We start from the raw sequence: 24019 nt of genomic DNA, 5'->3' as shown, positions 1-24019 counted from the left end.
AACGCTTTGAGGTTTGCCATGTCATGAGCTTGCCGCAGGGTGTCACTGTGTCGTGTTGTGGTTGGTAGTGTGTCGCTTCAGCTTTATCGATGGCAAAGCAAGTTTAAAGTATGCAACCGCGTAAGAGGGACGGCTGTTCCATCACGGAGATATGCACGATGTGGCAGAGAGCGGCGCTGTTTGTTGCGATATGTCGCTGCTGAGCGGCCTGATTTGAAACTCTGTGCTACGTTGTTTCTTATGAGCGCATCAACAGATGTTTAGCGTCGAATAACTTGTGCCGTCAGTGGAAGCGGTGTGCGGTTCTAAGCAGCTTTTTTATGTTCTGTACGTTGTGCTTGAACAGAGCCAGTCAACATCTTCAGCAAGAAGATATCATATATTTAGAATGTACCAGTTATTCAGCTGTGTTAGCACCATCAGGATTGGATCCAGGATTTCACCAAGGGGGGCCACGCAGCATTGTGGGGCCCCCTCCAAAAATATCCTTGCATTTCGGTCATTACATTTTAAGACAAGTATATATATATATATATATATATATATATATATATATATATATACGCGCGCGCGCGCCCGCGGGTGTGTGTGCGTGTGTGTGTGTGTGTGTGTGTGTGTGTGTGTGTGTGTGTGTGTGTGTGTGTGTGTGTGTGTGTGTGTGTGTGTGTGTGTGTGTGTGTGTGTGTGTGTGTGTGTGTGTGTGTGTGTGTGTGTGTGTGTGTATAGGTACGTATATATGCATGTATGTATTAACCTATTCATTTATTTCATGAATACGGAAGGCCATCTTACTGTGCACGGCCTTATAAAGCTAGGCGTGCCACGCATACATACACATAGAACTCGCTCACTTTCTACAGATCATCTTAAATGCTGTAATTTCGAGGCTAAAAGCATGGGCTTGATTCCTAGCTTATGTTTTACGGCTAGCCGGTTGGGCGATGTAATCAGTTGACGGCTGATGAGTAGTGTATAATTTTCCTCTGTTATGAAGGAATACAATGTATCCTAGAGTTCTAAATATGTTAAGAACGTGGTGCACTAGTATAATAAGTGTGACGCACTCAATAGCTAATGAAAATGACACATGCGACGTCGGCGGCATGTAAAATTACGTTCGGCAGTTGCGCGTAAAAATTCATCGGCGCATTCTCGACCGCTGCTCTGAGGCGGAGGCACTAAGGCCAATAGGGACGAAACCTGAGCGATCATGGGTGCCGCAGGAGGCCAACAAAGTGGCTCCCGTCAACGAGTATAGGGTTCGCAGAGCAAGCAAAAAGAACCCGAGACCAACGTGGTGTGCCCATAGACGACCGTCAGTGCCTCGGCAAGCTGGCATAAAAAGCTCCGACCAAAGCACAGGACCTTCCGAGAGAAGGGGGATTATCCAGGACCATGAATCAATACCCCTGTGCGATCAAGAGAGCGCGGGCGGGTTAAGAACACGAGCCTCGATGGGAGTGAAGGATCCTCTGCAAATGGGACCAAAGGGAGAGAGCCCTCGATCAAAGTAGATGGCCCCTGAGCGTCGAGTGTCTCCGTGACTTACCTTATAAAAGCCCTAGCAACAGCACAAGGCCCTCCAAGCGAGCTGAAGAGCCTGAGACCTAAATGAGGGGCCCCTGAGCAACTGGGTGTGTCCTGGCATATGGGGTCTGGAAAAAGCGTAGAGAGCCTTTCGGGCGAATGTGGAGAATCCGCGGAGGAAAACTTGATGGATCAACAGTGCTCAGGCATGGAGGCTGATAACGTCCGAACAGCACATTGGGCCCTACGAGAAAATACAAAGAGACCAAGGGTAACGTGGAAAGCTCCGTAGCGATCAGATTGATCCGACAAGTAGACCTAAAAGGCCAGAAAACCAACAGCGCAATGGCTCTAGACAGCGCAATGAGCTCCAAAATTTCCCCCAAGCAACGCTTTCTCAATCAGCAAAAAATAGTTTGGCCTGCTTATGAACTCTTTATTTTTGCTAACAATTGTTCTTGGTCATCTGTAGGCCCAAAGGCTTCCAAATTTGTTGTGTATTTGTTGTAGGAAAACTGCGTCATCCGGCTGGTTATGGGGCCAATTCGGAGCCTTCAGGTCCTCTCGACATGGTCCATGGGGTATAGCCATGTGCCTCCCCCCCCGCCCCTCCCCCTCTGCATCCGCTACCGGCCCGAGCAGCTGAATAGATGGGGCCCGCCAAGAACATAGGGTCACCCATTCAAAAAAGAAATACTCGCGGCACAATGTGTAGGGCTCTGAACGATCGAGTGCGTCCGAGAAGGTTAACATATAAAGACCCTGTCAAGAGCGTAGGGCCCTCCATTCAAATAGGAATTACCCAAGACCCAATGTAAAGGGCCCCCTAACGATCGAGGGTGCCCGAGCAGGTTAACAGGTAAGGTTCCCAAAAAGAGCGTGGGGCTCTCCGTTCAAATAGAAAGTATGCAAAACCCAATGCAGTTTACCCCCGAATGGTCCAGTGCGTCAGAGCAGGTCATTATATAGGCCCCCGTCAAGAGCGTAGGGCTCTCCATTCAAATAGGAATGCCCGAAGCACAATGAAGAGCGCCCCCAAATGATCGAGTGTGCCCGAGCAGGTTAACAAATGGGGCCCCTAACAAAAGCGTAGGACCTCCATTCGAATGGGAAGCAACGAAGACCTTATGTGGATGGCCCCATAATGATAGAATGTGCTCGAGCAGCTTATCAGAAGTTGCCCGATACGAACGTAGGACCCTCGATTCAAATAAGAAGTACCCAAAACCCAGTGCGGAGGGCCCCCGAAAGATGGAGTATATCCGAGCAGATTATCAGGTGACTCAGACAGGAGTGTAGGACCCTAAATTCAAAACACTAAGACCCAATGTGCAGGGCCCCCAGACTATTCAGTGTGGCCGAAGCGGCGAATAGATAGGGTCCCCCGACAAGTAGGTAGGGCCCTCCATTCAGATATGAAGTGCTCAAGACACAACGTGGAGGGCCCCCGAATAGTTGAGTGTGCCCGAGCAGGTTAACAGGTGGGCCTCCGGCAAGAGCGTACGACTTTCCGTTCAAATATAAAATACCCATGACACGATGTAGAGGGCCCCGAAAAATCGAGTGCGCCACAGCAGGTTAGCAAATAGGGCCCCGAAAAGCACGGAGGGCCCTCCACTCAAGTACCCAAAACCACATGTAGAGGTTCCCCGGTTGAATGGGCACGAACATCTTATCAGAAAGGCCCCGATAGGAGCGTAAGGCCCTCCATTCAAATAAGAAGTACCCAAAACCCGGTGCAAAGGGCCCCCGAAAGATGGAGTGTACCCGAACAGGCTGTCAGATGACTCCGCTGGGAGCAGAGGGTCCTAAATTCAAACACCAAGAACCAATGTGCAGGGTCCCACGAGCCATCCAGTTTGGCCGAGGAGGCGAACAGAGGGGGCCCCCGACAAGTGCGTATGGCCCCATTCAAATAGGATGTGCCCAAGGCCCAACGTAGAGGGCTCCCCGAACGATTGAATGTGCCCGAGCAGGTTATCAGATAGCCCCCCCCCCCCCAAGCGCAGGCCCCCAATTAAGAAAAGAAGTACCCAAGACCCAGTGTGAATGGTCCCCGAACGACTGGTGTGCCCAAGCAGGCCGTCAGATGGCCCCCGACAAGATGCCCAGCCCCTAGCCCTAAGCAAGTGACAGAGAATTGGAAGCACCCTAGACCAATGAAGAGGGTCCATGAGCACATCGCAAGTGTGTCGGTAGGTTAACTGAGACCCAAGTAAAGGCCCCCGGGGCAACCAAGAATAACCCGGCAGGTTAACATATGGGGCCCCGGCTATAGCCCAAAGAGCCTTTCTGGCGAGTGGAAAGAACACGTGGAAGGGCCCGTGATTGACAAGAGTGCCCCGGCACGCTAGCAGGAAGGGCCCTCCATTTGGATGTCAAATGGATGCCAAGGAATCCTGGCATCCAAATGGATGCCAGGAAGGGCATCCATTTCGCTGTAGTAATGTCATTCTACTCCTGTTGTTTCGTTGACCATGCAGTGATCACGGCCGAGACAAACATAATTGTCAAGTCTTTCATATCTGACATTCGTAAGCTCGATTTTCAGATAAAACGACCGTCAGTAAGCTCTCAATCAATGTTGTGTAAGGTACGATGACGTAATCAAACCATGACGTATTGAGAAGTGCATTTACTTAACAGAGAAACTGTGTCGTCTCTAGCAGCCTTTTCCACTCAGAGGTATACCAATAGTAATAAGTGAGCTTATTTCAACACGTCTGATGCTTGCTACAATATCTTCAGATGTGGAGAATTCCCTTCAAGCTGCGCGTCTGGGAAAAAAGAAGCACGGGGATTGATTCCACGCAGAGGTCGACCTTTATGCTAGGGTAAGCGACAGGCGACACCATACATGGGGATCGATTTCACGCGGAGGTCGACCTTTATACCAGGGTAAGCGACAGGCGACACCATACACGGGGATTGATTCCACGCGGAGGTCGACCTTTAAGTCAGGGTAAGCGACAGGCGACACCATACATGGGGATCGATTTCACGCGGAGGTCGACCTTTATGCCAGGGTAAGCGACAGGCGACACCATACACGGGGATTGATTCCACGCGGAGGTCGACCTTTAAGTCAGGGTAAGCGACAGGCGACACCATACACGGGATTGATTCCATGCGGAGGTCGACCTTTATGCTAGGGTAAGCGACAGGCGACACCATACATGGGGATCGACTCCACACGGAGGTCGACCTTTATACCAGGGTAAGCGACAGGCGACACCATACACGGGGATCTATTCCGCGCGGAGGTCGACCTTTATACCAGGGTAAGCGACAGGCGACACCATACACGGGGATTGATTCCACGCGGAGGTCGACCTTTATGCCAGGGTAAGCGACAGGCGACACCATACACGGGATTGATTCCATGCGGAGGTCGACCTTTATGCCAGGGTAAGCGACAGGCGACACCATACACGGGGATTGATTCCACGCGGAGGTCGACCTATATACCAGGGTAAGAGACAGGCGACACCATACACGGGGGTTGATTCCACTCGGAGGTCGACCTTTATACCAGGGTAAGAGACAGGCGACGCCATACAGCCGCAGCTGCTGAGAGCGTCGCTTAGTTCCAAGGGCAAAGGTGAGAAGTTTTGAACCACAATAATTTGCTACGCCTATTTGTGCCAAGTAGGGGGGTATACGGCTGACGCATTTTCAAATAAGTCGCATATGTATGCTATACGAAACAAAGGTGCAGACCCATCGTGTCAGGTGACCTGAACTGATCACGACTTGACATCACTCACCTTGCATGGCCTTGACCTGGAATGACACCATTACAACTCTGTCACCGCATGAGTTTTACTGTTGCCTTTTTTATTATCATAATAAAGCTGGCAAACGCATGTTTATGCTTTCGTGTTTAGTGCCGGTGTCAAACCACAACCAGTACTGTGCACACCAGTGAGCACTGAAACGCTCTAAGGCTTAGGTGATGTTCAGGCATTTGGCGTGATCTGCGACAACGGTAAGCATGTGGCAGACGTCAACTGAACGGTGCCTTGCCATTGGGACTTTAAGAGCCAATGCTGCTCGGCTGCTGAGACTTTATGACGGCGCCTGCCTGTCACCATCGCAGGAAGGGCATGCACCGCAGGGAATCGAACCGCGTACCCCTGGTGTACCAGACGCGCAGATTAACCCCTACACAACCAGTACGCTCTCCGACCGACAGACCAACTCCCACGCGACACGTGATCTGTCCGTGGTCCGGTGCCGAACGGCTCCCACGCTTGAGAAACTTCTCCCGTCCGACCAATAAGAACATCTTCGCCCACGCGCCAGACTGTTCGCACGCTTGCGCTCGCACGGCGCACAGGTTGACACCAGTGAAAGTGGCGCGAGCGACAGGCTGATTGGCTAAGGCAAGCGATTGCTGTCACCGCGTAAGTGGGGCTACGGTGAACCCAAGTAGGCCTACAGCCGATAGAAGTCTACTCAACATACAGGTATATAAAATGCAGCTTTATGAGCTGAAAGTTCCTATGTTGAGTCAACGACCTTGTAGCAGATTTCTAACTGCGTGCGTGACAGTAGACTAGTGGCGACCTCGCGCGTGTCAGTCGTTCTCGCGAGTCAGGCAAGAATGAATCCTATCAGCTCATAGCTTCTATTTTTCGGTGTGACTTATGTGACATACTTATGTATTTAATCACATAAGTATACATATGTATATATGCATAAATACATATAGCAAATAATTGTATATATATACATATGTACATATATATATATATATATATATATATATATATATATATATATATATATATATGTGTGTGTGTGTGTGTGTGTGTGATTATTATACCTTGTGACTTTTGACTTACGCTCACGAACAGAGCATACAAGGTAATAAACGGCTCGCCTTAGATTCTACCCCCAACGGAAACGAGTCATGATCATGCGACACGAAATGATGTGATATTTATGATACAAATATATGTGATATGTGAAAATGTGTTACCCAATGAGAAGCGAGTACGACATCGCGCGATCGTAGGCTAAACCAATCACAGAGAGTGGGATCGCCTTGTGATCCCAGAACTATCTGATGCATCAGCTGGTTTGTGAGGTGTCGAGGGCGACTTTTTAAAAAGAAGTATCGAATCGCATTACGGATGAGGTGCATAGTTTATGTTGCGACGGAACACATGGCATGTGGTGACTCTTTCCCAGCAAGGTTAAGTGCTTTCCTAGTGCGTTAAGTGCTCTCCTAGTGCTTTTCTCGTTCTAAAGAGTTCTAAGGATTCTTGAGAGTATCTTAAGACATCTAGAATTCTGTAAAATCCTGCGGGTCTTTGTTACCGTGATGCTCCGTTAAATCATAGCGTCAGCTCTTTTCGATGATATCGTGAAATCTTTTTAAAATTTTCGTCGTCCTAATTGGTCAGTGTGAGCAAAACATGACTGGAAATTGTAACGCACATTGTGATAACTGCACAGCCGATACGCATCCATCCAGGTCATATAATGCAATGCAGAGTCCATTTCAATTTAGTACATTTTTAAATAACATCATCAAAATGAAAAACTCGCACTATCTTTATCCGCACTAAAAATTCCTAAGCAGACGTGACGTTTGCTGCGTTTAATGACAGGCTGCGGCGAGCGGGACATATTAGCACCGTGGAGTTAACTGCGTGGCGTATCAATGTAAAGCGTTAAAAAGTAAAGGCTGCTTTTCCATTGTGGTAAACGATATGAAAAACATGAACATGCTGATCATTATATATATATATATATATATATATATATATATATATATATATATATTATATAAACGGTAATGGAACATAATGTCACACGCGTTTACTAGCAATAGAATGATTACATCGAGCGGTCTGCTGTAATAATTGGACATACTTGTCACCGCATGCTTGCTACCGTGATTACTTTTGAGCGGACTGAGTGTCAGTGCGCAGCACGAGCGGCAGGGCTGTGTCCTGGCCCACGCATTCTACTGACGACAGTCCGGGCGGGTTCACTCGGTGCGCGGCGGGTCGGTAAGGAGTGCAGACGCGGCGCGGCGCGACACGGCGTCCAGGTGCTGATCAGGCACCTGCGCTCGCAGCGGCGGTCACGGCGGCTTCTCCAGTTGAGTCAGTTGACGCACGGCTGAACAGCTGACTCGGAGTTATACGTCTGAACCGTTGAGATGGTGTGGACAACAGCGCGCCCACTGGCTGTCAGGGACGGGCTGCCTGAGACGGTCTGCCTGGGACGGGCTGCCTGGGACGGTCGGTGATACAATCAAAGCAGAGACCCGTTTGCGCTCGTTGGAGCCGGCGGCGGCCAGCGTTGACTTCGCTGCAGCGGCTCCGGCGGGCCGCTCTTCGACTCATGTGGTGACTTGGTGATACGCGTGATACTGTGTGATACGCGCAAACTGTGATACGTGTGATCTGTGCGGTATACCGTGATACGATGCGTGTGTGATATTGTGATACTGCGTGATCTGCCGGCCTTGTCACGAACTTTCCGGATGTGTTGGTGACATGGGTGTCGATTTCTCAAAATCATTGGGTGGAGGGGGGGGGGGGGAGTCTTGAAAGCCGCTGTAAGCACTCACAAGCACAAGCATTCGTCTACGCATCATTTCAGAAAATGATGCTCAACCTTTCCCAAAACACCCAGGCCCATGCCTTGGGCGTTCATGTGTTCCAGGTTGTTACGCCACTGAAGGGAAATCGACCATAACCCGCTTCAATTTTATTGTATGGCAAATGGAACGACCATTACGTCCATGTCACGCGCAAGGCAGGTTGATGGTAAAAGCGCTGCTAGTTGAGCTGGCACCTTAGCGACCGTTCGTCTGGGGAGGTCGAACCTTGTTTCAGAACCGAGTAGTAAAAGAATGACATAACATAGCTTGGACCACGCGAGCTTTCAAGCCGTAGAACAAAACTTTCTGTAAACGTTCCTTAAAACTGACATAATTTTGATCTCCCAGTTTTAATCTCCAGTTTGTAGTTTGGTTTAAGAAGGCTGGGGGGCGAAACCACCGATGAGGAGCCAAAGCGGATATTGCGGTGGGGTGGGGGAGCAGTGGCCAAAAGAACGCATTTCGACACCCGCAGTCGTTGATGAGATCTGAGGTGACTGGAACTTGAGCACATGGATCTGGACTACATCGTGGTGTAATGCTGACTCTGGTGCGCTGTACCCAGTAGCCCAGTCAGACGAAGCGGCCTAGTGGTGGTGCGGCGGAAGGCGAGCGGGCATTGTCGTGATCAAGATCAGACGTCCGAACGGAGCACCGCCAGACCGGAGACCGGAGCACAGTCAGCTGTCCCATGACGGGTGACCTGCCTTCGCCCGGTCTGTCACGATCCAGATCACTTGCTGATCTTCCTTGAATTTCAGAGCCAGGCGGAGCGTTTGGGTTCGGAAGGATACGCGCAGCGTTGGCTTCACACACCGCAGCCGGATGATGTAAGCGACAAGGATTACTATGGCTAGAAAGACATTGAAAGCTGCTGCGGTAGTAAGCACTGTGGTCAGCGTGTGAACGTGAAGTTTGGTCAATGTGCCTGGTTGTGTGGCAGTGACCAAAGTGATTGCATCATTTGTTTTAGCGAGGTGCCGTGTCGCTCGATGTCAGCGAGTACATGGGGTCCCAGATGTCGACGGATGCTGACTGAGTGGAAAACCGTGCCTCTAAGCAGAAAGCCGTTCCTTTGTATATAACGCTGGCAGGCTGGGGTGCTGGCAGAAAGGCCGCATGGCCTTGATGGAGACTGGTGAATTCCACATGCAAGGTAAGCTGTGCAATACCTGTCCAATAGTGTGAAATGCTTTACATGCTATTTCAAAGGTATTACGTCCCTGGCCACTTTTCCAGAAAGTACAGCACTTCTTTTCTAACTAGGTGGGATGTTGAAACATTTCACTATTTCGTCAACGTCCAATGTCGTTGCATTGTCTATTAAAGTCAGAACGTTCGTCCAACAAAAGGTAAGCTGTCTCGTTTTAACCAACGATATGGTTTGTGCTTTATAGTGTTGAGCGGCACAATGCATCGTTTGTTGCAAAATGTAAAAAGGTTCTTATATTGATCGGGAGGTGTATGTCCCATTCATCAAAGAAGAGGTTAAAATATGCTCGAAGCAAGATCATGACAGTGGATTGGGCAAGGAAGTATCGAATCACATTACTGATCGGGTGCATAGTTAAGGTTTCGACAGAATGGATGAAATGTGGTGACTAATCTGTTTCCCAGGGGGTTGATGTTTTCTTAGTGGCTTTTCAAGTGCTAAGGTATTTTTCTAGAGACTTTTGAGGCTTCTAGAGAGCATGTGTCTTGAGACATCTGGAGCTTCTGGATTTTTAGGTTTACTGCTGTTAAATATGCTTTGTTACATACCTTCAATATGTTAGGAGGTACTGATTGCACGGCGTTATTATGCTGAATGCCGCTGATATTGACAGTATTCAATCCTTCAAGATGTGTTTATCCTGAAGAAACAACACACTCGGAGGGAGAGTGGTGCGGTTTCTGGGCATCGTGAGGCGTAGCTCGAAATATTGAACACCGCCAATACGACAGTTATTTAGAATTACAGCGTCGTGTTTAAACAGTACCCCCTGGCGCGTGGAAAGTCTAAGTAATGTTGACTTTATGCCGCCTTATTTTGTCAGAGAGAGAGAGAGAGAGAGAGGAGAGAGAGAGAGAGAGAGAGAGAGAGAGAGAGAGAGAGAGAGAGAGAGAGAGAGAGAGAGAGAGAGAGAGAGAGAGCGAGAGAGAGAGAGAGAGAGAGAGAGAGAGAGAGAGAGAGAGAGAGAGAGAGAAGAGAGTAGAGAGATGAGAGAGAGAGAGAGAGAGAGAGAGAGAGAGAGAGAGAGAGAGAGAGAGAGAGAGAGAGAGAGGAGAGAGAGAGAGAGAGAGAGAGAGAGAGAGAGAGAGAGAGAGAGAGAGAGAGAGAGAGAGAGAGAGAGAGAGAGAGAGAGAGAGAGAGAGAGAGAGAGAGAGAGAGAGAGAGAGAGAGGAGAGAGAGAGAGAGAGAGAGAGAGAGAGAGAGAGAGAGAGAGAGAGAGAGAGAGAGAGAAGAGAGAGAGAGAGAGAGAGAGAGAGAGAGAGAGAGGAGAGAGAGAGAGAGAGAGAGAGAGAGAGAGAGAGAGAGAGAGAGAGAGAGAGAGAGAGAGAGAGAGAGAGAGAGAGAGAGGAGAGAGAGAGAGAGAGAGAGAGAGAGAGAGAGAGAGAGAGAGAGAGAGAGAGAGAGAGAGAGAGAGAGAGAGAGAGGAGAGAGAGAGAAGAGAGAGAGAGAGAGAGAGAGAGAGAGAGAGAGAGAGAGAGGAGAGAGAGAGGAGAGAGAAGAGAGAGAGAGAGAGAGAGAGAGAGAGAGAAGAGAGAGAGAGAGAGAGAGAGAGAGAGAGAGAGAGAGAGAGAGAGAGAGAGAAGAGAGAGAGAGAGAGAGAGAGAGAGAGAGAGAGAGAGATATAATATATATATATATATATATATATATATATATATATATATATATATATATATATATATATATATATATATATATATATATATATGTGCATGTGTGTGTGTGCGCGTGTGTGTGTGTGTGTGTGTGTGTGTGTGTGTGTGGTGTGTGTGTGTGTGTGTGTGTGTGTGTGAGTGTGTTGGGATATGACAGAAGCAGTTTCATTATTTTTGTATGCCTTTATTAAAGAGAGTGTTCCACATTTCTACGGGACTTTGAATTCGTGTGGCCATCTTGAAGACCATTTGGTTACATTCATAGCCTCAAGCTCATACGACCGAAACCCTTCTAGTTTCTGAGCGACACGCTCGCGAACATGTGCTGAATATTTCGGGGAGGGTATTTCAAGGTCACTCAGGCATGCTTGTTACCATAATAACGCCATTTATTTCCTGGCATTCCAGCGTCATGCAGCGATCAAGGCCAAGAAAAGTGGAAGTTTCGAGTCGTCCATATCTGAAGCCCGTGAGCACGATTTCCAGATATACCGGCCGCCAACTGGTTCTCAATCAATGTTTTGCAAGATGCGATACGTCATCAAACAGTGACGTATTGAGGGGCATATTTACTCAACAGATAAATTGCGTTGCCTAGAGAACTCTTTTTCTCTTAAAAAGCATGCCATTAGTTTTAAATGAACTTATTTCATCGTGTCTGATCCAGTTTCAATATTTTTTTTAATGTAGAACATTCCCTGTGATGACGGTCAGGGCGTACCGCGCGCTGATGGCAACGGCAGCAGCGAGCACCTTGTGCGGGGCACATTACAAATGCTCTTGAAACGGAACACGCCATAAGGTAGGCGTAAGGCATCTAGCAGCTGACCACAGGTGGCAACACCGCGACAAAGTGTCATGATATTAATATCATCCTTGCATTATTCGCTAGAGTGTCATCGCATTGCTGGCATTTGGCGAAATGCGTCGTGATAGACGCAGCCGCTGGTGCGTACCTGTTGACTTCAAGGAAGCATACGCTTTAGAGACCGGCAGGGCGATGGCATAAACACCATGGACAAGTACACAAATGATTCGTACCAAAGAGGCACCACCTGCATGACATGGAGAAATAACACTTCGCGAAAAATATAGTGGGATTTGCAGCTACAAACACCTATGGTATATAACCAGACCCACGCCGAAAAGAGGGCTTACACATGGATGCGAATGTCTAATTACGAAAATGATGACGAATGACGCAAGGTGTGCCTTTTCACCCGACCTTGTCTGGGACTTTTAAAGCTTGACGTTATCCATACTACGTAATTGTGAGTGCAGGTGGCATATCATGCGTCTAAGAGGCTACGTGACATCAAACATCTGTATGACGAGCATGGTTGTGCGGCTCAGATGTGGCAGAAAAGAACAGTATATTGTAAAGTGCGTTGCATGGTGTTACTTCGCTTTGTATGGTAGATGACCGCCCCGTTTGGTAGTTAACCTGCCAGATGGAGCAAAGCGATTTTGAACACCCTTGGTGTGCGCTCGGGCGGGAGTTAATTTGACCCCCAGAAATTTTTTTCCGGAATGATTTCCGAACGGCACGGCGTAGCCATGCCAAATTTCTGTAGGCATTTGAAAAGCGGATCGTGTAGTATCAAAAATTTCGATGCGTCTTGTAAGGTCGCTGATCTGTGGCAGGCCAAAGTCAGGCCATAGATTCAGCGAAGTCAGTTTCTAGGTAATCTTTCAATCTTACGCAACAACGGAGTGTTAGACGAAGCCATACATCTATGAGATACTTTTTTAGGCAACACAGCAATTTAATGAGCAAATTATATTAACCTAGGTCAGGGTGAGGGTTAGACCAAGGTCGAAATAAACTTTTTTTATTACTCTAAGGCTTGCTGTTAGTTTTTGCTGTTAGTTAGGGGGTAGTTTCTGGTGCTTATTTTAAATTTCTTGGCAGCAGGAACCACGGCATAATATTCCATGGAATTGTTAAAGTTCAGAATAGGTCACTGACCAAGAATGACTCAGATCAACATTTTTATAAGGAGCATACTGCCTAGCGTAATCTTTTCCACTCATTCAAATGCAAAACGCAAAGCAGTCTGGTATGATTTTTGTCACCATAAGCTTCAGAAGGTCAAAAAACGTTACTGACCTTAAATAGGCATGTCACCTCTTACTTAGAACAGGTATCTAAGTTCTGAGGGAACTTTGGGCACTAGCCTGACGTTTAATTTCGTTTGACCTTATTTGACCCGAACGTCATGACCTAGGAACCTCAAACTTTTGCGTAAGTAGGTTCAAGTACAGGCCAAGACACGCTCTTAAATTGGTGTCTTTCCACCTCTCTTAGTTGCTGAGATCTCAGGCGGGTCAAATTGACCCCCACCCGGGCGAGGGTATCCAAAAAGCCATCTGGACGCATGCTAAACGAACCATGCAACAAGAGCAGAGGTTAGCCATCTGGCGACAACACTACAAAGATCATCAACATGACGTATGATGGGAAGATAAAAAGACGTAGAGTCTGTGGTAGGTCGCGAACAGCAGAAGAGCATTTCCACACGTCACTTCGGCACTCCATCTCGTATCGCACCAACGTTCAGCGAAGCAAGTGTGCAAATGCCTGCTTCGTCTGCTCTGGTCAAGAAACAACACCATGTTCCCTTATTGTTGGACTGCAGCTCGCAGGTCATTCTATCCTAGCGCGGGCAGCTTTCCAGCTGCCATTCTGGCGGCACGGGGGGCGGGGATCCCCTGGTCGATCCGGAAGTCCTTAATGGACACGTTATGTCACATTGGTCGCCGCCCTGGCGCGGGAGGCCTTCTGACCCGCGAGGTCAGTCCTGGATCAACGCGGGAATTCTCATTGACGCAACAGCATCTCTGATCGCCACAGGTAGTCCAATAATTGGCACATCTATTCTAGTTCCGCTTAACACACCCATGATTGACATTGGGCTAGACGGCCCACCGTTCGGCACTGGGGACCCTGATTGACACAGGGCCCTTCCATGGTCTCAATGTGAACTGTTATCGCAAGTTCGCATGCTCTCTTTCACTGTCAAACGGCTCTGATCAACGCGAGAGACCCTCTAGCATTCGGGGTCAGTCCCGTCCCGTCCCTGTTCAGCAAATGGTCCTGTAAGCGACTCGAGACCCTTGACACACGACAAGTTGTTAGGCTTTGTGGGCCCGTGACTGACACAGGAGCCCAGCCATTGTTTCAGGGACCCAGACCAATGCAAATCGTGGGCCCCGCCTTGCTCCTGCTTGGCAAATGGGCCTCGGTGTTTAGACCGACACGGAGCGAACTGTTCGGAGTTGGTGGTCTCTGGTCGGTATAAACGCCCACATTGTCTCGCCGGGTCCTCAATTGCTGAAAGAGGCTCTCTGACTGATATTTCAGGTCACAGGCTGCTGTCATCTATGTGACCTTAAGCCAGCCCTTCAAGCCCCTTTACCGTCCAATCGGGCCGTTGATCGTGGGCGCTCGGGACGCTCTTCGGGCCCGTCAGACACTGCTTTTGGTTGGCCCCAGGGACACCATACCAACGCAGGATTCCCTGTTAAGCGATGTGGGCCCCGACAGGTACAGGGGCCCCGGTTAATGTAAGTCGCGGGGCCGGTTTTGTCCCTGCGTGGGAGGTGAGCCCTAAGGCTCATACCGACACGGGGTCGGCTGTGCGGTATTGGTGGTGCATGATCGACGTATGGGTCCATATTCACTCAGGGGGTCCCCCGAACAGTGCACAGGATCCTCTGGCTGGCATTGGATTGCTCGGCCTAGCGGGCTGTGGCCCCTAAACACAAACTTCGGCCGGCCTTTCGGGCCCTCAAATCGGGCCCTTACTTGTTGGTCCCGAAGAAGGCCTTTTGGGCCTCTCAGCCCTAGGGAGAAGGATGACACGTGCCCCCTGTTTTCAATTATTGGTGCTTTTGTAGCCTTTTCGGTGATTACATTCGGTTTTGAGGTGCCATGACATATATCAAGACTAAGGTTCTCCCAAAGGAATACAAGGCTCCATACATACAGCCAGCTCGCCTTCACTATACCGCGCCAAACATGGCAAATCTCCATGCAGACTGTATTTGGTCCTCGATGACTAGAAACGTTACAAACACACTGAACACTCGCCAAACACCTATGCAAGCACCTGTATGCAACTGACAGCGAAATGGACGGCTTAGGCGCCACAATGTCGGCATTGGTCCCGTCCCTGCGCCACAGAAGGACGCAAGGCAACTACACTTCGCACGTCTTTGGTCGGGCGGTCCCGGCAACTCCCCCGCTCAGGTCGCCATGGTCTGGACCCCTGCTCCGCCGCCGTGGCCGAGCTCCGGACCCGGTCCGGTCCCGTTCTCAGTGGTCGTCCTCGGACTCAGCGGCCGCTGCCGCTGCCGGGTCCGCTGCGGACGAGCCCCGACGTAGCCGGCCGCTCCGCTGCGGCGAGGCGCTGAAGTAGTTGCGGAACGCGCCGTGCAGGATGGCGGCCCGCTGTAGCTCGTCCTCCCTATGGAAAAGGGGGAGAGGGGGGGGGGGGGGACAATGCTCGGCGTGGCTGGTGCCGAGATCTCAGCCCCACCAGAGTCGCTGCAGCTGTTGGACCTGCGTGAGAACAGCGGCCGCAATCTTGCAGCGAACAGATGATGTGGTGAAGGCACCACACAATTTCGAGACCAATAAATGCGCGGCGACCTGGCATCTTAGTCGTTCTCGATTACAGTGATGTTCTTGTGGTCGATACAAAAGCGATTGATGCAAAACTGTGAACTGTTGAAACCACCCTGTCGTGTGGCTTTAATCCGTTCATTCGATATCTCACGCCTCCATTGTGACGCTATCCCTACGTCCCACCTTCAAGTCGGGTCCGATTCGCTGGATGTCCAGAACCAATCGAAAACGTGCGACTCGACAAGGCATACAGCGTACGCTGATCATACCACGAATCGTATCATGTGCGGCATATTGCGAATTCCGTTCCAAGATGCTTAATGTTGTGACTAAATTGTGGTTTATCCACGACTTCACTGAACGCAAACTTAAATTGCCGCTATTTTCCTATAGACAAAACCCAACGACAATAACAAAACTGCTAATCGACATAACCCACTTATGGTATGGAACAAACGGACCGGATGTTAGCACTGGATGTTTTCCCTCAAGGTCACGGTCTAACCCCATATCAGCTGAAATTATCCCAGAACCCAGATAAGTCGGAAAAAGAAATTATAAATTGACGCAGTTAGCAAAGTAATCGAGGTATCCAACACCTCCCAAAAATATAATAACAACTGAGGTTGTCAGGGGCGCGCAGCCTGCCATGGTCATTTCGTGCTGCGCACACTCCTCATTAACAACCGAGGAGCTGGTGACATCAGCATAAAGAAAGAAACATCGCTCGAAGACTCCCGGCCTGCGCTAGCATTCCAGCAAAACAAAAACAAAAAACGAAAACTAGCCAATATCTCCCGGACAAGGGTGCGGTGAACAGCGTCCGTAACTCGAGCGGGCACCGCGAACTGCCACGGTCCCAGTCAGCCGTCACGTACTTGTTCCTCATGATCTCCGTCTCTCGACGCTTCAGCTCATCGCGCAGCCTTCTGACATCGTCGCGGTGCCGTCGCGTCTCCTTCTCCAGCTCCTCCTCCCGCCGAGCCAGCTGGGAGCGCGTCTGGCCACACGGGTCGGGACACAGTCACGTGTGCGAACAGACAACGGTCATTGGTTGGGCGGCGCCACTCACTACGGAATGCGACCATTGACATCGCACACCGCGAGGCAACGGGTCCAGGCGAGGACGCACGCTGGCTCCGTCTTCTACCAGGCCGTGAATGGACCGGGCAATGCATTTCGCACGTTCCGACAAACAGCTTCCGGCCCGAGTTCACGTCCGGGTCACTGACCTCTTTGAGAGTCTTCTCCGTCTGCTGGTGCAGCGCCTTCGCAGCTTCGATGCCGTCCAGCTCGGCCTGCAGCTCGGTCCTGACTCTGGCCACGGCTCCCTGGACCTCCCTCTGCTTCAGCTCCACCTCCTGTTGGACGCCATGCTATCGGTCAGTTCCACTAGTCAGAGACGGGGCATTCACAGACAGGCCATCGGGCCATCCAACTCCTAACGAGCGACACCAGAAGATCGTGCACCACCGACAATAAGGCTCCACGCAAAACCGCCATTACCTTGGCGCAGCCATCATCACCATCATCATCATCATCATCCTTATCATCCTCATCATCCTCATCATCCTCATCATCCTCATCATCATCATCATCATCACGATACCGCCACCAACGACCGCGTGCGGTCCAAGCTGATCCAGAACTGTTAAAGGCAAGATACATTTGCGGGAAGTTCGGGCCGTTATCGGACCGGGCTGGGTCCCCCTGGCGGTGTGCCGGCCGGGTACGGTTGGACCGCGCCGCCCACGAAGGTCCCTCCACCCGCCGTCACCTTGGTGAGGCACTCCACCTCGGAGCGGAGCGTGCGGGCGTCCAGCTCCAGCTGGTGCGTCTTGCCCTGCAGCCGCTGATTGGCTGTCTCCAGCTGGTGCCTCTCCTGGCCGGCCAATGCCAGCTGCGAGTGGACGTGGTCAACCTGGGCCTGCAGAGTCTGGCAGCGGTCGTCCTGTAATGGACGGGCCAGTCTCCTTACAGGTAACCAATCACCAAACGCCTCGCAGCATTGGAAATAAATCCATATAAATTGTGTCCGTGTTCCTCTTCAGCATCGAACCTCGGTTAGTGGCTTGGACAGTGACACGTGCAAACCGCAGATGCCGACATCACGCACATTACACATCTTCCGCAGCATTGATATCTGTCAGCTCTCAGCAGCGCCTGCCACGGCCGTGGCGTGACCTGCCAGCGCCGCGCCAGGCGTACCTCCTGCTGCTTCAGTCGCAGCCGGAGCGCGGCCAGCTCCTCCTGGTGCTCTCGGGAGACGGTGTACAGCCCGCTGGCCGGCCTCGTGCAGCTGCGCCTCCAGAGCTGCCCTCTGCTCGTCACCCAGGCGCAGCTGGGTCTGGCAACAGGGGCGGGGAGGAGCGTGAGGGGTGACCCTCTGCTCGCCACCCAAACGCAGCTGGGTCTGGTAGCAGAGGCGGGGAGCGTGATGGGTGACCCTCTGCTTGCCACCCAGGCGCAGCTGGGCCTGGCAGCAGCGGCGGGGAGCGTGATGGGTGACCCTCTGCTCGCCACCCAAACACGGCTGGGTCTGGAAACAGGGGCTGGGAGGGGCGTGAAGGGTGACCGCCTGCTCATCACGCAACGCAGCTGGGTCTGGCAGCAGAGGTGGGGAGCGCAAGGGGTGACCCTCTGCTCATCACCCAGGCGCAGCTGGGTCTGGCAGCAGAGGCGGGGAGAAGCGTGAGGTGTGATCCGATTCAGCTGGGCCAGTTAACAGCAGTAAAGGAGGCTGAAGGTTACAGGTAGTCTGCTCATAATAAGAAAAGGGTGGAATCTGTCAAGATTGGCAGAGCATGAGTGCGTAAGCTCGTCCCCCAAACGCAGATCGGTTCATCAAGAGATCACCTTCAGTGACAAGAGGTCTTCAGGGGAAGGGGGATGGAGTCACCATGGTGACAGTGACAGCCGAGCCAGGCTTCTCCTGTGGTGACGTCGGCAGTCACGCGCGTCGGAGCACACCTGCAGGTTGGCGGCGGCGGCCGTCGCCTGGTCCTTGACCTTGGCCAGCTGGCTCCTGCGCTGCTCGTCGGCCGCCTCGGCCTCGGCGCGCCACTTCAGCTGCTCCCGCTCGGTGGCCGCTGGTGACACCGGTCAGAGCGGGTCAGGGGTCGACTGGCGACGGTGGCAGGTGGCGACCTAGCTGCCGACGCAAGTCGGCTGATCGGCCAGCAATGCACGGACACCCGCCAGCTGATCCCTCTCACCGCCGCGTCCTACCCTGACTCGCGGCGCTCGCGCCAGCAAACTGTGGGATGATACTAAACGGCCTCCGAAGATAGCAGCCCACCAACCCACCCCCGGGGCCTCACAAGGTCCACTGCTCTCAGAGGCGCATACGTTCCCACGCACGGGCGCATCGCCAGTTACATTCGTCCCCCGCGAGGGTCCGGCCCCATCCGATCCCAGGGAGGGGCCTTCCGCCCCCACTGACCCTGGACGTCGTCCCGGAGCGAGCCGACCAGCGTCTGCAGCCGAAGCCCGTCCTGCTGCAGCCGGTCGGCCCTGGCGGCCTGCTCGGCCAGCTGGCGCTCGGCCTGCAGCCGCAGCTGGCGCTCCTCGGCCAGCCGCCGCTCCAGCTCCGCCGCCTGCTCGCCGTGCTGCTGCTCCGCCCGCTGCGCCGCCTGGTGGCGTCACATCACATCCCGTCAGACAGGATGAGGCGTTTGGTGACGTCACACATCACTTATGTCAGGTCCCAAGCAGACGTCCCAGCGGGTTGGCGTTGTTCTCTGGTTGCTTCCAGAGGACTCGGAGGGAAGAGAGATGCAGAGCGCGCTCACTCCAAGCTGAAGTACACATGACGTACACAATTACATCCCATCACACCGAAACTAGCCACATCCACGCACCTCTTTATGCTGTTCCTGCTCCTGTTTCCGTGTGGTGTTCACGGAGGCCAGCTCGGCCCGGCAGCTTGTCAACTCTTCCTCCAGTTCCGCCCTGGTGACGAAGGCGTTTTGGTGCCAGTGAGATTATGAGGCCAAACTCGGCGGCATTCGTAACGGCTGTTAGTGTAAGATACCAGCTAGCCCCCACCTGTCCTTCTCCGTGGTCTCCAGCTTGGCAGTGGTGGCAGACAGTTTGGAGGTGAGAAGCTGGGCGGCTGCCTTCCGTTCCTCTAGCGCCTCCTGAAGCTGACCCAGCTGGAAGGTCAGGTCACTAAACAAAGCGGAGAAATTGTCTACATATATGATGCACGTCACGCCAGCTGCAGCAACTTTGTCTATAACGTTGCTGGGTGTCAAGCTGCATAAAAGCCGGCCATCACAACACTTTTGGAGTAAAAACGCTGGGAAAAAATCACGACTGACTCTGATTTCGCTGATCTCAGACTATCCATCTCTGCCTGTCAGCCAACTTGTGAGTCAGGGGCGCTCACGGCTTGAGAATTTACATGTATTCTCAATCAGTACCATCAGCTCTTATCTAGCAAATAGGGAATCCCTTCCTTAGAAACTGCGTTAAGTATACGGAAAAAACAATGGCCTTCCTATGTACCGAAATCGCTGACTTTCCATACCCAAGGCCAGCGTACACGGCCGGCGCGCTGGGCCAACAGGTGCCGGTGCAGGGGACAGTAACACTCACGCCTGGACTCCTGAGAAGGACGCCCGCTCCGTCTCCAGAGTCCGGAACACTCCATCCACCTGGCCGTCCACAGCTCTGTACAGGGAGCTCTGTGTGAGTGTCTGGACATTCACCATGAACATCCACGGAAGTCGTGGGCGGGCACGGTACGTCCGCAATGCCCGCATCGCTCAGCCGCACGCCACGCCCACGAATCGAACACCCATGGAATGTGAGTGACACACGGAATGTGAGAACACCACGGATGTGAGTGATGTGAGCATCAGCTCACGCACTCACATCGAGTCCACATTATGACACAGCTCGGCTCCACATGAACGTCACTCATATAGATTCACAGCAATACAGTCCAAGAACAGGAAATTTTGTCTCACCGCCGCCAAGAAATCCTCACTTCCCAGTGCAGTTGTCTAAACAGACATGTGTACGGCGATCAACTTTTCTATACGGCCTCGACACGCGGGTCGTGCCGCAGGCGATGTGCGACAGGCGGCAGGCTACGGCCGAACGTTAGGCGCCCGGCAGGGTCTCACCTGAACTCTGCGGCCGGTCAGGAGGGAGCAGCTCGGGTCGCCTGTGCCGCTACGACTCCAGTAGCTCCTGGTTGTTGCGGACCCGGAGAGCTGTAACAGCCACGGACACGGGTTCTGACACCCCGAACAGCTGATGCGGAAGTGACCGGTCTGACACCCCGGACAACAGAGGCAGAGAAGACACGGGTCTGACACCCCGGCAGCAGAGGAGGAGAGACGCGTGTCTGACACCACCCGGACAGAGGCAGAGAGATACAGGTCAGACACCCTGGATAGCAGAGGCCAGAGAGACACGGGGTCTGACACCCCGGACAGCAGAGGCGGAGAGATGTGGGTCTGACACCCCAGACAGCACGGCGGAGAAACACGGGTCTGACATCACGGGCAGCAGAGGCGGAAAGACACGGTCTGACACCCCAGACAACAGAGGCGGAAAGACACGGGTCTGACACCTCGACAGAGGCAGAAAGACCAGGGTCTCACACCCCTACAGCAGGGGAAGAGAGACACGGGTCTGACAACCGCAGCACGTCTCCACAAGCAGCAGCCGGCATCGTCACCGATGGCCTGGGCGAGGGTCGGCGGCAGGGCGTTACCGTCCACCGGACACGAGGTCAGTGACCTGTTGGCCTGCAGGGCGTCGACCAGGCTGCGGCCGCCCAGCACGCCCACGCCGTTCCAGCGCAGGTCTGGGGGCACGACGGACGTGTGGTGCTAACATGCGGCGTCTCCGCACTAAAGGCCACGGGCGGTTAACACCCCGCGTGTCGGAGCAGATGGCAGACAGACGGGCCGGACGCTCGATCGCATGCAGCGCCCGACGACAAGACCGAGGGCATCGAATCTAGCATCTCTGACTTGACCCAGGCCAAAGCCCGCCGTATCAGCGTGGTATTTCGTTAGCCATCACCGTGACCGATATGGCACACCGAAAACAATTACAATATGTAATTAATGGATCATGTAACAACCCGCACAGTCCCACCTCAAGCAACGATGGGCGATGATAGGCACCCGAAACAGGGACATGCAGCACGCATGCATGCAAAATATTCGGCAGGCATATGCGGAAGAATGACGTGACCATATCGTGGGAATGATCGTGGTTGGGCATTGGTTGATTTTTGCGTAAGGATGGCCTACATTTGCCCAGTTAGAGCGCCTGGCCCTTCTCTTCCCCACATCTCCCGCCCATTACCGAGGTGGCTGAGGTGGCGGTTGGAGGCCACGGCGCGCGCCACGTACGCCGCGCACTGGTGGTCCAGCTGGTTGCTGCGCAGGTCCAGCGACGTCAAGCCTCGGTTGGTGCGCAGCGCGTCGGCAAACACGCGGAACGACGGCGGGCTCAGGCCTGCCGACGGCGCGAGACGCGTCCAGATACGCACCTCGCGGCGGCCACGACGCCATCAAAGCGTGGCTGCCGACTACAGAACATGGCGATGTCCCAGCCATCTCTGACAGAAAATGATCATAAGCTACGTGAAAATGAGACACCGTGAGTCTTTTGTAGCAAAGCTAAGCCAGCCATCGTTTGCAACCACTAAGATCGGTATGACCACCTGCGAAAAGCGCCCTTCGTAAAGGGAAAGGTCTCCCCGACACGCACTCGTGCAGCGTGGCGACGTTGGCAGGCGCGGCAGCCAAACGCCTGCGGGCAGCGTCAGGTGACGTGTGCCGACTCACCGAGGTTGTTCCACTCGAGTGTGAGCGCGCGCAGGCGGCCGTTCTTCTTGAGCAGGGTGGCCAGGTGCTCCGTGCCTGGGCCGCGCACGTTGTTACCCCGGAGCTCCAGCAGCTCCACCGATGTGTTCAGGCACAGGCCTAGGCACAGTGCCTGGAGACAGAGGCCGTCAGTGAGCATGAAGAGGCTCAGCAGCCACAAAGCAGAACCAGCGACAGGCCACCAGAAACGGATGCCACGAAGCAAAAAACAAAAACAAAAACAAAACAAACAAACACAACAAAACGGAGTCACAAAGACGACTGGCCTGATCGGATAAGAAGAAGGAACAAAGCACTGTGAATCTATAATTCCACAATTTATACTGCAGCGGCAAAATGCAAATAACGGACGTCGTGCGTTGTAGTTTAGGGAGCATGTTTAGCTGCGTACGGTTGCTGCGACGCCCGAACGTCACTGGAGGCGGACATCTACTGATTCATCTGCGCCCTATCCGCACAGCGCTATGCCACGTCACAGGCGGCGGCGCGCGCGCGGCCCACCTTCAGGGCATCCTCGGAGAGCAGGCAGTCGTTGAGGCAGAGCTGCGTGACGTCGGCTGTGGTGGAGAGCAGGTTGCCGAGCACGGCCGCCTGCTCGGTCGGGACGTCGCTGCCAGACAGGTCCAGTCGGCCGTCCGTCCTGCTCACGGTACGGCGGCGCACCGCGCGCGGGACGCCGTTAGCGCCCGGCAAGAGGTGCAGTGTGGTGTGGGACAGCGCCCACTGTGCAATCGACAGGAGAACGGCTGATCATGGGAAGCAGGCATGCCCTACGCTGGTAACCAAAACAGGAATGTGCAGTCAGCCTGCCTAGAAAATATTCATATGGCATATGCTGGATAGAATAAAGTGGTCATGTGTTGGGAATTGACCATGGCAGGGCATAGACCAGTTTTTATGTAAAAATGCAAGCCTAGTTGTGCTGCAAAAAGGACATTCACTTCAACATGAAAGAATGATACTAATTAGACTAAAACCAACACACTATTCAACTCCTCTGCCTTTAGATCTGCTGGACATGACTGTGAACTGTAAAATGGAATTCTTGAACAGAAAGCTGTGTTAAAGACATGCCTGAAAATCAGAACTAATTTTAACTATTTCACAGTTAGAGAATGGAAATGAAGACCTATCATGCATGCTGGGGTGCAAGTGAGTAGCAGCACCCTGCTTGCCATGCACTCTGAAGCCCAACCAAAGGGATCCTGCCATAATCAAAACATAATGAATTGGATTGGGGGTACAGCCAAGGAAGGGGCACAGGTGGCCTGCCCCTCCCCTTCCCACCCTGAGGCCCACATTTTTCACCACAGAGGGCACCTGACAGAAAATCAGAAATTAGGATGATGTAAATTCAACAAGCTCTGGCCCCTCCTGTAAGAAAATCCTGGCTGTACCCCTGCATTGAATTCAGCTGTTTGTGTCAACTCACACATGTGTGTGAACAGTGCAGGGGGTTTATGAACACTATCAGTGCGATTTCCTAATGCAGTCATAGGTGGCAAAGATATGAACCAA

The 24019-nt window shown here is 52.4% G+C and overlaps 2 protein-coding genes and 1 long non-coding RNA gene across 3 annotated transcripts in view; all 3 read right to left on the bottom strand.

The window, feature by feature from the left end:
- Positions 1-15075: 15075 nt before the first annotated feature.
- On the bottom strand, positions 15076-18295 carry LOC119102430 (reticulocyte-binding protein 2 homolog a). The gene is made up of 6 exons (XM_037225796.1): positions 18285-18295; positions 17856-17994; positions 17425-17598; positions 16880-17008; positions 16526-16647; positions 15076-15486 (listed from the first exon to the last, which is right to left on the bottom strand). The coding sequence occupies exons 1-6, from the start codon at positions 18293-18295 to the stop codon at positions 15336-15338; spliced, it is 726 nt and encodes a 241-aa protein (XP_037081691.1). The 3' UTR covers positions 15076-15335.
- A 932-nt stretch (positions 18296-19227) lies between these two features.
- LOC119102318 (uncharacterized) lies at positions 19228-20310 on the bottom strand. The gene is made up of 4 exons (XR_005094685.1): positions 20247-20310; positions 19695-19817; positions 19508-19598; positions 19228-19279 (listed from the first exon to the last, which is right to left on the bottom strand). It is a non-coding gene; the product is annotated as an uncharacterized LOC119102318 (long non-coding RNA).
- Positions 20311-20828: 518 nt separating this feature from the next.
- Positions 20829-24019, bottom strand: part of LOC119102428 (leucine-rich repeat-containing protein 45-like) — an 11131-nt gene continuing 7940 nt past the window's right edge. Inside the window, exons 7-11 of the mRNA XM_037225795.1 lie at positions 23003-23224; positions 22463-22613; positions 21978-22130; positions 21340-21468; positions 20829-20869 (exon numbers count right to left, since the gene is read on the bottom strand). Of these exons, the coding sequence (XP_037081690.1) occupies positions 20829-20869; positions 21340-21468; positions 21978-22130; positions 22463-22613; positions 23003-23224 (696 nt within the window). The remainder of the gene's footprint in view (positions 20870-21339; positions 21469-21977; positions 22131-22462; positions 22614-23002; positions 23225-24019) is intronic.

This window comes from Pollicipes pollicipes, unplaced genomic scaffold (assembly GCF_011947565.3).
Source record: "Pollicipes pollicipes isolate AB1234 unplaced genomic scaffold, Ppol_2.1 Scaffold_5724;HRSCAF=6776_pilon_pilon_pilon, whole genome shotgun sequence".
NCBI classification, from domain to species: domain Eukaryota; kingdom Metazoa; phylum Arthropoda; class Thecostraca; order Pollicipedomorpha; family Pollicipedidae; genus Pollicipes; species Pollicipes pollicipes.
Note: the sequence above shows the minus strand (reverse complement) of the source record. Positions and strands in the feature narration are given on the sequence as shown.